The sequence below is a fragment of the Tasmannia lanceolata genome, unplaced genomic scaffold, assembly GCF_043159265.1.
Source record: "Tasmannia lanceolata isolate RefF3 unplaced genomic scaffold, GAP_Taslan_0.1 ptg000003l, whole genome shotgun sequence".
In the NCBI taxonomy this organism is placed as follows: Eukaryota; Viridiplantae; Streptophyta; class Magnoliopsida; order Canellales; family Winteraceae; genus Tasmannia; species Tasmannia lanceolata.
Window position 1 is genome coordinate 4,634,953 of NW_027518680.1, and position 15,376 is coordinate 4,650,328.

Below are 15,376 nucleotides of genomic sequence, written 5' to 3' on the forward strand. Positions count from 1 at the left end.
AATTATTAAAAATGTCGGGTTGACTCGGGTCGGGTTGCCCAAGCCCTCAACCCGAACCCAACCCGAACTCAACCCGGGTTGAGAAAACTCAACCCGAACCCGAACCGAACTCAACCCAACCCGACTTTTTTCCAGGTTGAACCCGTCGGGTTCGAGTTGAGCCCGCCCAAGTTGCACCCCTAACTGGTCCCTTGTCCTGTGCTCCCTATTGAAGCAAAAGTGAGGAAGATCCAAGCTCCTCCTAAAGTTTGTACTTTCAGTTGGGTTCCTATCCGAGGCCGGATTCAAACAGTGGATTCCCTCAGAAAGCGTGAGATGTTGATCATTGTGCTTTTTGCATAGCAGTGGGGGAATTGGTGGACCACATCTTTATCCATTGCTCTATAGCCAAGAACGTGTGGAGTAGAATTCTTTCCAGGTTTGGAATTTCTTGGGTTTTCCCATGATCCCATCCATTCTTCAGGATTTGGTAGAAGGTTGGTCATTGGTCCCCTGGAAGAAAAAAGGGCTATGGGATGTATCTCTTCTAGATACCCCGTGGGTTCTTTGGAAAGAAAGGAATGCTTGAGTATTGGATGGATTTGCAAAGTCGGCTTATTTTTTTTTTCATTAAAGTAATAGCCTTGACTATTACTTGGGTGAAATGCCTCCCTTTATCCTGTTTCGTATTAGCCTTTGGCTCATGGGAGGGCTAGAAGGAGATCTGCTTCAGTGTTGAGCGCCGGCACTCTATTGTCCAAGAATGGCAGCCACCATCTCTAGGGTTGTTAAAACTAAACTTTGATGGTTCTAGTATAGGAAATCCTTGCCCGACTGGCCTTGGAGGCGTCCTTAGAGACTCTAGGATCAAAGTCATTTGGGCTTTCTCTGGGCCTATAGGGATAGCAGATGCTTGGGAGGATGAGGTCCGAGCCGTTCACTAGGGGATCATTCGATTGGAAAAGGGTTGCCTCGATCGGGTAATAGTGGAGGGTGATTCCCTCAATGCCATTCGTTGGCTGAGAGGATCTTCTGTTCCCCCTTGGAGATTCGCTCAGTTTTTTGATGAGATTCATGATAGAGTGGATGATTCGTCAATCATTTTCATGGATATCAGAAGATCAACTAATAGCATTGCAGATTGTCTTGCTAAGGAAGGAGTACAACAACAGGGTTTGGAGATGTTCGATTTTCTTCTGCCTTGATTTGGTGCTCCTTATGTATTTTTTGCTTTTTTCTCTCCTCTCTTTAATTCCTATATTTCCTTGTACTGTTTTTGGGATGACTTTGTTGGTCTTTCCTTTTGCCCTTTAATGAAGCTTGCTACCATGAGAGAGAGAGAGAGAGAGAGAGAGAGAGAGAGAGAGAGAGAGAGAGAGAGAGAGAGAGAGAGAGATCATTAATAATTTGAATGGGGCTGTAATAATTGAAGACCTTTTTGGTGCTTCACAAGGTAGAATATACACCTCTTGTCAAATTTTATGGAGTATACGGGCTACTCCGATATGTGGATTGCTTTCCAAATTTTTCCTTCATTGAGGAGTTGCCTACTACTGTGGCAAGTCTTAGCTATGCTACAAACAGTGTCCAAGATACGCGATTACTTTGGAGATACACTCCTAAATAGAGCATGGATCATCTTCATCCTTGATCCGATTCCAACATTGGAGAGGCTGGTGGGGAATTCGAGGACGAGGTCTTTCAAGAAGGGGAGTTTCATGCAGGAGCATCCCCTTACCAAACCTACATTGGCCTATAAGCTCTTTAGTGTAGAAATTTACTTTTGTTTGTGTAGGATAGCTTAGTCTTTGACTCAATTTCCTTGTCTTTGTTGGTCTTTTCTTAAACTAGCAGTAGTTTAGACAATTACGGGCCGTTTGGATATACAGATTTTAGAATCCTTGATTTCTTCAAAATTTTAGATGGGACACGAGAGTGTAAAGGGGGATCCGGATCTTAAGATAGGGCAGATTACTCCAGACTTGACTACGGGAAAGGCCGAAGATATAAGTTTGACTGGGTAGTTTAGGAAAATGTTTTTTTTTTTTGTAAGGGCAATCTATATAACCGCAATTTCTCTTTTCTTGGGGTTCTTTACATTGTATTTTGAATTGAATTTGGAGAAGATTTGTTTTCGTTTTGGGAGGGAACTTCTCTTTTGTTCTTAGAGGAATTTCTCTTGATTTTAGTACAAGAGAAAGAGGAAATTGCAAGCTTGGTGTACAAGCTTCCTCTCTTGTTGTCCTGCAATTGAATCTTGTTTCAAGGAATTTAACATGGGAGTATTCACTTTGATTACAAAAGAAAGAGGAAATTGCAAGCTTGGTGTCAAACTTCCTCTCTTGTTGTGCTGCAATTGAATCTCGTTTCAAGGAATTTAACATGGGAGTATTCACTTTGACGGCTCGTCGCCAAATCTAGTTTGTGCAAGCAAGAAATTCCTAGAAGTGACATGTTCTGCTCTTCTGCTGATTTGTGCAAGCAAGAAATTCCGAGAAGTGACATGTTCTGCTCTTCTGCTGATTTGTGCATGCACGAGTGTTGGAATTGGTTACCTTTAATGAGGATTGTTTGAAAAAGCATTACCCTAACAAGTTTGTAAATTTAAAATTTTACCTGCCATTGAATCTTTTTAATTTCTGGAGTTTGAACGAATTCGTCCCCATGTTTGTTAAATTTGTGGAAAATGATCGTCAAGGCCATAAGAATGTTAGCAAATACCTTCTCTGAGTTTAAGAACAACAAACGTATTGTTCACCTTCATTTTTCATGAGGTTTTCGTGCAAATGCATGCTGAGTTTTGTGAATTTCTGCTTCTCCCCATTGAATTCTGGAAGAACCATATCTGTGAAACACATCTTTTAGGATCCCGAGAATCACAATAATATAAAGCAGAATTCTGATCTTGAAGTGCTAAAAAAAACCAGCACTAGCAGAATATTGCTCGGGATGTGCCATCTGCATGTTTTGAAAAGCTTCGTTGATAATCCTCTACAATTCATGAGTGGTTCTGCTTTATATTATCTGCTTGTTTGCTATGTGGGTTGTTGAATCAGAAATTTAGTGAAGAGAAGCTGATTTTCTTTTGAATCTTGAATACCTTGAATGGGCAACACTTAAATAGCACTCTACTGCTATTGGAACCGTGCATTCCCAATATAAGATGCAGTCAACATTGGAAATGCTATTGCATGGAGGATGTTTGATGAAATGAGTGTTAAAAGGCAAGCCATCTGCATGTTAATGTCAAAATGAATTTGGATTGATACACACTCACTCTTCTAGAGGATAGATTAGAATGGAAGAAAAGGATCCATGTATTCTTGAAATTTTTCTAAAGGATTCACTTAGCCGACCCCAACTAGTTTGGGACAAAGGCTTTGTTGAGTTGAGTTGAGAAACACTCTCTTCTAGAGCTTGATATGGACACTAGTGTAGACTACATTAAGACCTTTGAATTTTGAAAAATTGTTTCAACTCCTCATAGTTTCCATGCAATCCCCATGTGGTTTCCATGCAACCTTCATAGCTTTGTTTTTTGAACCCTCTTTGTACGCTCTTGTGCGCACTTGTGTTATGGAATGAAATTGTTACATTTTCGAAAAAAAGTTTACATAACTATGATGAACTCCTTACTATTGGTGAACAACTGAAAATGTAATAAAAGTTTGGGAGCTACTTGATAAACACAAACAGCTATTTGTGTGCCGGTGTTTAAATATATTTTTTGATGGGCTGTCGTTATAAAACATGTCATTTATTTCACTTGATATTGTGAATTATCATTTGGAGTCACTCTTTCCACTAGACAAGAATGCTCTAAGACTTGACTCAACCCGTAGTGTCTCATCACTGTCTAGTGCTCTTTGTTGAGAGACTTGAATTATTTCACCACCCACTTTACTATTGCTGATTGAAAAATAGCCTGAGAATTGACTCGGTTCTTCTTTTGTCTTAGCTCAAAATTTCTATAGCCGATAAAATTTTCACAGCCATTTCTATCTCTAGCTGGGCCACTTCTTTACACGCTACATCCGCCCATACCCGGCAACACTTGGACTGGTACTCTCCTATTCGGACTTTCCCATAGCCTCCGGTAGCACAGCCGAGACAGTGATGGGTTCATAAAAAATTGGATCTATTTACGAGAAATCTCATTCAGTTAGATATGGTAGATTAAGATGGGACACGAAAAGAATTGACTGCGGAGGTGGCTTCATCGACCACATATTCTAGATTGTGCTCCAACAAAGAACAGTTTGGATCTTCGAACCAGGTAGGTTCAAGGACTTTTTTTTTGAAAAATACACCTTTTATGGTGTCCACTTTCGAATATCTAAACCATTCATTGATTGGCCCCACCAGGGGGTGTGTGTGTGAGAGAGAGAGAGAGTTGTACCGGGGGGAGTACCATTGTAATAGGTAACAGGGGGTGAATTTATCCTTGAACCAAGAGAAGTGTTTGTCCATCTCTCATGATGTCGTGGCAATAACCCATTTGGTCGTTTTCCTAATTGGTTGTAAAACTGGTCCCCTTAGCATTACTCTATTCAAAACCATGGTGCTTGATTTTTCAATAATAATTAAAAAAAAACCATGGTGCTTGGCAATTGTAAGTAGGGTGCCAATGGACATAACACGGTAAGATGTATCTAAAGGATCCGAAAGTTAGGGGGATCCGAAAGTTAGGGCCCGTTTGGATACCCCATATTTTGTATTTTGATTTGGAATTGAGTTTTGAATACAAAATGAATAGATCCGCCAGCTCATGTTGAGGGAAACAGAGGGAAGGGGGTACTTCCTACCGGAGGGGAGAGGTTGAGAAGGGTTCTAGATCTGTAGATTTCCAATTACTTATTTCCACAGCATATTTGGAAATCTGTTTTTTTCCACTGTCAGTCGCTGATTTGGAAATCAATTAACTAACAAACTGCTTTAGGACCAGATTTGGGAGGAAAATGCTCTTGCAAAACCAAATCCGGGTCGTTGAAGTTCCAATAAGATCTTGCCAAATTGAAAGAACGCTCATGGACAATTCTATTTGTTATCATTCAATTAGAGTACCAATGGTCATCAAATAGACAAAATTAAAGAACATGCCATTGATTACCTATATTTTCTCTGTGATTCTGTGAATTTCCAATATCAGGAGAATTGAAAGAATTGAAAAGGAACAAGATGAAAGAAATTCTTTGCTGAATATAACGGAGAAAGGGGGAGGAGGAAGCAAATGAAGTTTTTTGGAAAAATAAAAACCCAAAAAAATGCAAAGCCCCCATATCCGAGCAACATTTGAATGGCCTACTAGAAATTTTTAAAAAAAAATTAAGTAACAAAAAAACAAGATTCAAATGAAAAACCCTAATGCCCTGTTCGTTTTTGAGATTGTGTGAACCGATTGTGAGCCCAAAATCTGATTATTGGACTCAAAACCTCAAACGGATTGAGGACTCACAATGGGTTGTCATAACCTCAAATGGTTTGAGGGCTCACAATGAAATCCTGAGAGAGAGAGAGAGAGAGAGAGAGAGAGAGAGAGAGAGGAGAGAGTGGAAAGCCATTCCGCGGCTCACTATGAATTAAATGAATTGTTTGGCTAATTTTACCTACCAAATTCTTCAAAATAAAGTAGCAGAAACTGTTGAAATTCCAGGGTTCCCTATATTCGATCATGTTTTAATCTATATGACAATCTCATATCATCACCATCAAAAGGTTTCCACAGGTTCACTGTTTAGCAGATTTTGTCTTTTTCATTTTATTTTTTTTTAGCAGATTTTGGTGTGAAATGCTGAAATCTTGACTCTGCACCATCGCTTCCAAAGTCAATAAAATGAGTATTGGAATGACGTGTGAAATGAGATAGTTCTTCGTCGTTCTGAATCATGACTTTTCATTGGTAGCCGCCACGAGACTAGCAATTGACTTTTTGAAGTTACCTATTTACCCCTCTATTATTGCTTATCTAGAGAAGGGGAGTCTTGAATTTCCATCTATATTAAGTGATCCCTTCCCTCTCATTTTTGCATCAGTTTAACTCCTCACAATGGCTGCACTCCCTAAATGTGTACTGTTACAACTACTACTCCTAGCTCTTTCTTTTCATGCCCTTGATGCTCAAACTCAAGCACCAAACATAAGCTTGGGTTCCACCCTTCTTGCTGGAAAGAATTCCTACTGGCTCTCTCCTTCTGGGGATTTCGCATTCGGGTTCTACAATCTCACAGGAGATCTCTTCCTCGCCGGCGTCTGGTTCCACAAAATCCCACAGAAAACACTTGTTTGGTCAGCAAACAGAGACCAACCAGTGCGAATTGGATCTACGATCGAGCTAACTCTTGGAGGTATCCTTGTTATCAGAGACCCTCAAGGGACTGATGATTTTTGGATATATAATGGCACCTCTGCAGATTCAGCATCCATGCAAGATGATGGCAATTTTGTGTTGAGGAACTCCGGTTCTACTGTCGTATGGCAAAGCTTTAGTTCCCCAACAGACACTATCTTACCAGGCCAAACTCTGAAGAAAGATCAGAAACTTATCTCCAATTTTAATGGAACAACTAACTACTCGACTGGAAGATTTGAGTTGCTCATGCAGTATGATGGCAATCTTCTTCTCAATGACGAATACGCGGATCCAGCTTACTGGTACAGTGCAACCCAAACACCGAACAGTAGTCTGGTTTTCAACAAGAGCAGCATGCTCTTGTATGTCTTCAACAATACAGGTATTGCGAAACAATTAATTACTCCTAAAGCTTAAGGCCATGTTTGTTTTAGATTATGACAACCGATTGTGGAGTCCCCAACCGATTATTGGACCTAAAGTTCCACTAAATTTGAGTCAACAATCGGTTGTCATAATCTAAAACAAACAGGGCCCAAGCTGTTAGAGTTGGCGCTATTTAATAATTTATACTTCAATACTCCCCCTCACGTGTGGCCTCTCGTGGAATTTTGATATCAAGGAGTTGTTGAGTTTTGAATCCATGACTTGCCGTGAGGCAATAGCTCTGATACCATGTGAAACAACCAAGTACTCCAAAAGCTTAAGCTTTTTAGAGTGGGCGTTAATTATTTAATCATTTCTACTTCAACAGGTATTGCCCTCCTTCTAACAGATGATGCAATCCTACCGAGACCTCTCGGAGATTACTACCATAGAGCAACAATCGACGATGGTGGCAATTTTGCACAATACACTTTCTGGAAAGGCAACGGAAGTGGTGTAGGTGCAGGGCAATGGTCGATGGTGTGGGGTGCAATTGAAGATCCTTGCACTACAAATGCTATCTGTGGAGAGTACGGCTATTGTGTTTTGGATGAGAATAAGAAAGCAAGCTGTCATTGCCTACAAGGGTATTCTCAGATAGATCCAAACAACCCTTTCAAAGGATGCTACCCTGACTTTGTGCCTCAAAGTTGCCAAGAGTATGCCTCGGGAGCGAATTTTGAAATAGTTCGAATGAATGATGCTGATTTTCCAAACAATGGGTTTGCAGATCTCGCACGCATAAATAATTCAGATGCAGATAGTTGTGAAAAGGCAGTCTCGGAGGATTGTTTCTGCATGGCTGCTGTCCTAGAATTTGGAATGTGTAGGAAGAAGAGGATGCCTCTGTTGAATGGTAGGCAAGGCATTCCTTCCAGTAGTGGACGATTAGCTTTCATAAAGGTGCCACTGAGTAACCGTACGATTTCAAGTGATGTCCACGGAAAGAAGGAGCATCATTATCGGGCTCTAGGAGCAGGGCTTATAACAACAAGCATTCTTGCTTTTCTGTTTGCAGCCCTTACTATCTACTATTATCATGTTTCTCAGAAACTAAGATCAATGAAAATCTCCCCTAATGTCATGGTGAATGGATCGGCCGTAACTCAAGGGCTAGTTCACTAGTCGAATTCATTTCTTGAAGATGCAACATGGGAAGATTGGCAGAAGTTATGGTATCGCTGTCCTAACTTACAACCTTGAGGGCAAGGTCAATTTCAAGAGGAGTGGGTGATGGAAATTGTAAATCAAAATAAATGTGCATAGTTTTTTGGAAAGTCATTGTAGACTTCCAAGATAGTTATTATGTTTGAAAAATGTAAGTCTTTTGTGTTTTCTATAGCACTTAATGTCTAGGCTAGAATATCAAAGAGTAAATGTGGATTTCCTATAGGGGTGCAAGTTTGGCCTTGTCAGCCCTGACCCGCCCTGAGCCCAAACAGGGTCTGAGCTGGATTTTCCAACCCTGAGGGCGGGTCAGGGTTCATATTTTAGGCCCTGACTCAGGGTCGGGTCGGGTTCAGGGTTAATACCTCGAGTCAGCCCGACCCCGCCCGACCCTAGGTTTTCTATCATAGAATTGAACCATCTGTCAATGTTTATTTTGCTAATGTTTTCTATTATCTTGGATTGATGTTTCTTTAGATTATTATTATTAATTGTCTTTGTTGCCCGTCATGTTGTTGAATTCATATTGTCTTATTTTGTTCCCTTTCTCTGTTTATTGATCGTTTTGTTCTATATGATATGTGGTTGCTTTATTTTTGGCACTCTTAACAAGTATTTGCACTAGGGTCAATCAGGGCCAGCCCGATCCAATCAGGGCCGTGCTGAGCCCTATAGGGCGGGCAATGGGTTGAGGTTTTTCAGCCCTGACTTAGGGTCAAGGCGGGTCAGGGCCGAGATAATGGGATCCAAGGTTGGGCTAGGGTTTTGAAAAACCCGACCCAACCCGACCCTGTTGCAGCCCTAATTTCCTATGATGGTTCTTAGGATTCCTACAATACTCATGGGGACTCCAAAAAGATATTTAATGTATTTAGCTATTTTAGGAGTGTCTTGGGTCTACAAGTATAAAGTGATTTGTGTAGAGATTATAAGCTTAAAGAGAAGCTTCAAGGGTAAAGATTCAAGGAAGAAAAAGTGCAGTGGTTGTTTTGATATTTATAAAAGTCTTTTTATTTTAGTGTTACATTTGTATTTTGGTGGAACTCTACAATGGCTCTTTGGTTGTGTATCTCCCAATCTCCTTTACCTTTCTCTAATGATCACAACCAGGGTGGAGGCACATACACGGCCCCCAATGACATTCAAAATCCCTTTCATATCTTGCAAAAGTTTAGCTACAAAATGGATTTTCCTTTGGCCACCCCCACCCTCGCAAAGTGTAAATTCCTAGCTCCACCCCTGATCACAACGCTGCATAAATGCATAATCAATCCATCCAACTGGGGCGAATAGTGGGATGTTACATGCATACAGCATTTCAATAAGCAGCAGGTTTGTGATGGGGTATGAAAAGCCACGCCCAATTAGCTGTCGATAAGTAGCCCCCGAAGGGCCCACCGTGAAATTGACACCAGCCCCAGGGGTAGCCTGGTAATCCGCCAAGAGCAGGTGAAATCCAGTCCACTCATGGGCTGCCACCAGTCTTGGGGCAGGTAATTCAACTACCTCAGGATCTCACTATAAAAGGCCTCCCAAGGCTCAAAGGTAAGGATCAAATCCTCAAGAGTGAGAATCCCTAAAATTGGCTTTTCTCCTTTTCTATGCCTGACTTGACTGTCGAAGGGCCCGTCCGGAACACGACTCCGGATTGGTCTTCTGACCAGGTGCTCTCTTGCGCAGGTCACAGTTAATTAGCCAACTCGAACAACCAGGACTCGCCAGATCAGCTCTTTCGTCACTGCGCCATCTGTTACCAATTTTGGGCCTAACAGTTTGTTTCCTTTTTTATTTGATCATGATTTCTTGTTTTAGAGTGAGTCCAATGAGCTATAGATTTTTTTTCCTTTTTGTTTTACTGTGATTTTGTGTTTTAGAGGGAGTTATTGCTCCTTTAAAATGTGAGTGTTGCTATGGAGACTGGCTTCGTGACTGAGAGTGGAACTAAATCCCTACATGCCACATCACAGAGAGAGGAGTAGGGATGGAACTCGGGTAGGTCGGGTCCGGTTGAGGCCAAGCTGACCCGACCCAAGTAACCCATTTTTCCAATCTGAACCCAACAAGGTTCAACCCAATCTGACCCATCCCAAGGAACCCTTTTTTCCAACCCGAACCCGACCCGACCTAGCTTCAACCTGGCCGACCCGAGTTTTTAAGCCTAAAAAAATCATAAAAAATGTTAGGGTTACACTCGGGTCGGGTTATTAAGAGCCACAATTGTATCTCACGTATACTTGCATAAAAAAAGAGAAAGAATAGAAAATCCTAATTTAATGGACTATTGATAACTCCAAACTATGTCTAAAGGATCTGGACGTTAATGAACAACATTTGGGTTCTCTGGATCTATATCCCAAGGTCCGAAACTATTTCAGATTATGGCCCGGTTGCAGTCACAATATCCAATGGAGCGTACTAGATCCAAGTGGAGGGCACCAATGTACAAAAATACCATTCATTTTTAGGTTCACTTATATCTATTCACGAAGGGTATTTTCATAATATTTAAAGACCCAGCTTAAGCCCAAACAGCATTTCGCTTTTCCGCTATTTATCCTTCCCTCCCTCTCAAGTCGTTTTCTATGCAACTATGGAAAGGTATGTATTTGCCCACCCTTTTCTTTGCCGGACCACCCCCTCTACTGAAATTAAAAGTCATGACCAAGGTTTTAAATTTCGGCTCGGATTTCAGTGAGGACCGAAACCGAAACGTTCCAAACCCGAAACTGCCGAAATTTACCAAATTTTGGTCGAAATTTTTGATAAAATATTAATTTGTTAATCCTTTACTGAATTTCAGCCGAAATTACCGCAATTTCGGCCCAAAACAACGACATTTAGAACGTCTTTACCGAAATTCAGCTGAAATTTTGGGATTTCGTGGTGAATATATAATTCCCTTAATTATAGTTTTTAATATGAAAAGGTGACCTCACCACCTTTGATTCTTCCCGGACTGCAAGTCTCCACTATTTAATATTGGAGAGTATTTTTTTAGAGGAATGATAGAGGCAAGGGCGCCCTTGCATAAAGAGCCAGAAAAGGGCCCTTGATTGGATCCATATCATTTTTCGGTTACTTTTTAAAATTGGTTGAGAAAGTAAAATCAGTTACACTTATTGATGTGGATCCAATCAAGGGCCCTTTTCCTGCTCTTTATGCAAGGGCGCCCTTGCCTCTATCATTCATCTTTTTTCTTATGGGCATTTAATTAGACGGTTGTTGATGACTTCCATCTAAGGCATTTGAGTCTTGCCGTATACGTATGGTCCAAGTCCCGTGCCATTCAAAAGAACAGGTGGTCTATTTAATCTTTAATGATATAGAAAATACCACCAAACTTCCCAAGTCTTTTCTAGAAGATCTAAATAATCGTAGTGTCATTATTTAAACAACTGTTTATATAAATAAAAGAGAAAACGGATAGTACACATATGTGTAGATAAGTTATCTACACACTAGCTTAAAATACAGTAGGGGCCACATTATTTGGGTGATCCAAACCATTCATTTTTAAGGCTCTCACATAGATAGAGTGTCCACAAAAAATCAGATCCATAGGATCATCCTAACCATTTGAACTGTGGAAGCAAAAAATGGACTAATTTGTGAAGGTTTAAAGACATCCATTTTACCTCCACAAATCGTAGGGTTGGGATGATCCTATGGATTTGATTTTTTGTAGACACCCTATCTATGTGAGGGCCTTTTAAATAGATGGCTTGGATCACCCAAACAATGTGGGCCCCCACTGTATTTTAAGCTAGTGTGTAGAGAACTCTCTACACATGGGTAGGAACCGTTTTCTCTAAATAAAAATGGATTTGCTAGGCAATTTTGTAGAAAGCCATTTCACGGCTCACTTTTGCAGGTGACAACAGCCACATCAGATGAATTAAATGAATAAGACAAAATCTGCTAAAGAGTGAGCGGTGAGCCTCTTTGGCTATATTGTCTCCGGCAAAAGTGACCCTCGAAATGGTTTTCAACAAAATTGCCTACTAAATCCCATATAAGAATTATACTTAATTTTTCACATTCCCAAAATCATCAAGACAGCATCTCTGACTGATCCCCTTGGCCAAGAAAGAGACAGAATTCCACAGACTACCTAGGCGTCTCTGTGGGACCAGTCACTGGCGATTTCCACAGCAACAGTCGTGGGCGGCTAGAAATGAAAAGTCATGATTCAGCTTTAGGCTTGAATGGAACAACCTTCATTTTCAAAACATGTAAGCACTATCTCATTTCACATGTCATTTTATTGACTTGGCCAAACACTTGCCAATTTTCACAAGAGTCTAAATCCAAACCAATATTGAGAGTTTTGGAAGGTGCCCATTTGGCACCACCACCATTAGTCCTGCATCTCTAGAGAAGGGGCAGTCTTGCATTCCCATCTCTTTTATCTCGATCCCTTCCCCCTCATTTTAGCTTCAGTTTATCTCCCCACAATGCTGATACTCCCTAAATTTATGTTGTTACATTTACTAGTAGCTATTTCTTTCCATGCCCCTCAAGCAGCAAACATAAGCTTGGGTTCCACCCTCCTTGCTGGAAACTCTTCCTATTGGCTCTCACCTTCTGGGGATTTCGCATTCGGGTTCTACAATCTCACCGGAGATCTCTTCCTCGCCGGCATCTGGTTCCACAAAATCCCAGAAAAAACACTAGTCTGGTCAGCAAACAGAGACCGACCAGTGCGAATTGGATCGACGATCCAGCTAACTCCTTGGGGTACCCTTGTTGTCAGCGACCCTCCAGGGACTGATAATTTTTGGATATATAATGGCGCCTCTGCAGATTCAGCATCCATGCAAGATGATGGCAATTTCGTGTTGAGGAACTCCGGTTCTAATGTCGTATGGCAAAGCTTTAATTCCCCAACGGACACTCTCTTACCAGGCCAAACTCTACACAGAGATAAACACCTTATCTCCAATGCTAATGGAACGACTAACTACTCGACAGGAAGATTTGAGCTGCTTATGCAGTATGATGGTAATCTTCTTCTCAATGACCAATATGCAGATCCAGCTTACTGGTTCACAGGAACCTTAACAGAGAGTAGTATTCTGGTTTTCAACCAAAGCACTATGCTCATGTATGTCTTCGACTATACACCTATTGCCTTTCTAACAGATGCTGCAAAACTACCTAGACCTCTCGGAGATTACTACCATAGAGCAATGATTGACGATGGTGGCAATTTCGTGCAATACACTTTCTGGAAAGGCAATGGGAGTGGGGTGAGTGCAAGGCACTGGTCTGTGGTGTGGCGTGCCATTGAAGATCCTTGCACTACTAATGCTCTTTGTGGAGAGTATGGCTACTGTGTTTTGGATGAGAATCAGAAAGCGAGCTGTCGTTGCCTTCAAGGGTTCTCTCAGTTAGATCCAAACAACCCTTTCAAAGGATGCTACTCTGACTTTCTGCCAGAAAGTTGCGAAAAGAATTCATCAAGAGCAAATTTTGAAGTAGTCCGAATGAATGATTTTGATTTTCCAAACAGTGGCTACACAGATCTCCTGCGATTAAATGATGTAGATGCAGATAGGTGTGAAAAGGCAGTGAAGGAGGATTGTTTCTGCATGGCTGCTGTCTTAGAAAATGGAATATGTAGGAAGAAAAGGATGCCTCTGTTGAATGGTAGGCAGGGCATTTCTTCCAGTGGACTATTAGCTTTCGTAAAGGTGCCAGCAAGTAACATTACAAGTGATGATGACAATAAGGAGGAGCATCGTTCTTGGGCTCTAGGAGCAGGGCTTATAACAAGCAGCATTCTTGTTTTTCTGTTTGCAGGCCTCACTTTGCACTGTTATTATTATGCTCAGAAACAAAGACCAATGAAACCTTCCTATAATGCCATGGGGGGGATTAACCTGAGGGCATTTACATTTCGGGAATTGCATGAAGCAACAGATGGGTTTACCCAGAGGCTGGGACAAGGAGATTTGGGGACGGTTTTTAGCGGAATTCTAATGTCATATGGAAAACCAATTGGAATTGCGGTGAAGAAACTAGAGAAGGTGACTGAACAAGGAGAGCAAGAATTCCTGACAGAGCTGAGGGTAATTGGTCGGACCCATCACAAGAATTTGATTAAATTGTTGGGTTTCTGTAACGAGGGCAGTCATAGGCTTTTGGTTTATGAGTTAATGAAAAATGGCTCTTTATCTAGCTTCCTCTTCAGAAAAGTGGAAAAGCCCAGTTGGGGCCATAGAGCAGAAATAGTGCTTGGCATTGCTAGAGGCCTGTTGTACTTACACGAAGAATGTGAGACCCAGATCATCCACTGTGACATAAAGCCCCAGAATGTCCTACTTGATGATTATTATACTGCTAAGATTACAGATTTTGGCTTGGCAAAGCTCCTGAGGAAAGACCAGTCTCGAACTAGCACTAAAGTTCGAGGGACAATGGGGTACATGGCGCCAGAATGGCTTAAGAATGTCCCAGTAACAGCAAAAGTGGATGTTTACAGCTTTGGGATCATGTTGCTTGAGATAATTTGTTGTAGGAGAAAAATAGGGGTCGAAGAAGAAGAAGAGACCGACGATGAAGAACTGTTTATAACAGATTGGGTTCTGAGTTATATGATGTCTGGAGAGCTAGAGCGGGTGGTGGGGCAAGATAAGGAAGCATTGGATGATTTCAAAAGGTTTGAGAGAATGGCCAGTGTGGGCTTATGGTGTGCTAACCCTGACCCAACTCTTCGACCATCCATGAAAAGGGTGATGCAGATGTTAGAAGGAACGTCGAAAGTTGGCATGCCTCCTCTCTTATGGGTGACGCAGATCTTAGAAGGAAAGTCCGAAGTTGGCACCCCTCCTCACTAAAATGACTGTTATCTTTCAAAAAATAAAAATAGACCCATACAGTCGAATGGATCCAAAGGATGTGAATATTGATGCCATGATACACACCTTGTCTCTTTTTTTTTTTTTTGAAGCTGTATTTACCTTATCTTTTGTCTTCCATGCATAATAAGATAGTTATCTTTTGCTTTGACATGGTTAAAGATGAATAGTAGAGGAATTACAGTTGTGGTAGGAGAGGTCTTTTATATTTTAAGAGTCTTATTTTATTGGTTGAGTCAGACTTATCATCTAAGAGTCCTTACTTTATTTTGCTAGTCAGTGTGGTTAATTTCTTAATTTATCAAACCTGTAACAGAGCTGGAAGGAATAAGAACGAAATCCTTTTCATCCTCTAGCATGAGATTAGGAGTTTAGTTTGCCTAGAAGTAAACTGCTATTCTTTAATTTTCTTATATATCTTTTTAGTCTCGGTACCATGCCTAAGCACAAAAATGCCCTTCAAAATTTTGTTCATTTATGTCTGTTTATGTGAGGTATTTTCATTACAGTGAAAAACCCCGATCAAAATGCAACAAGTAACATTCCAACTTCCGGCTTTTCATTTTGATCACCATTCTCCCCTCATAATCCTAGG

The 15,376-nt window shown here is 41.0% G+C and overlaps 2 protein-coding genes across 2 annotated transcripts; both read left to right on the top strand.

The window, feature by feature from the left end:
• Positions 1-5,983: 5,983 nt before the first annotated feature.
• On the top strand, positions 5,984-8,426 carry LOC143848519 (G-type lectin S-receptor-like serine/threonine-protein kinase LECRK3). Its single transcript, XM_077357475.1, has 2 exons — positions 5,984-6,710; positions 7,083-8,426. Exons 1-2 carry the CDS (start codon positions 6,026-6,028, stop codon positions 7,877-7,879), a joined length of 1,482 nt encoding a protein of 493 aa, XP_077213590.1. The 5' UTR covers positions 5,984-6,025; the 3' UTR covers positions 7,880-8,426.
• A 3,798-nt stretch (positions 8,427-12,224) lies between these two features.
• Positions 12,225-14,932, top strand: LOC143848530 (G-type lectin S-receptor-like serine/threonine-protein kinase LECRK4). The gene has a single exon (XM_077357482.1). It carries the CDS (start codon positions 12,376-12,378, stop codon positions 14,758-14,760), a length of 2,385 nt encoding a protein of 794 aa, XP_077213597.1. The 5' UTR covers positions 12,225-12,375; the 3' UTR covers positions 14,761-14,932.
• Positions 14,933-15,376: the final 444 nt, after the last annotated feature.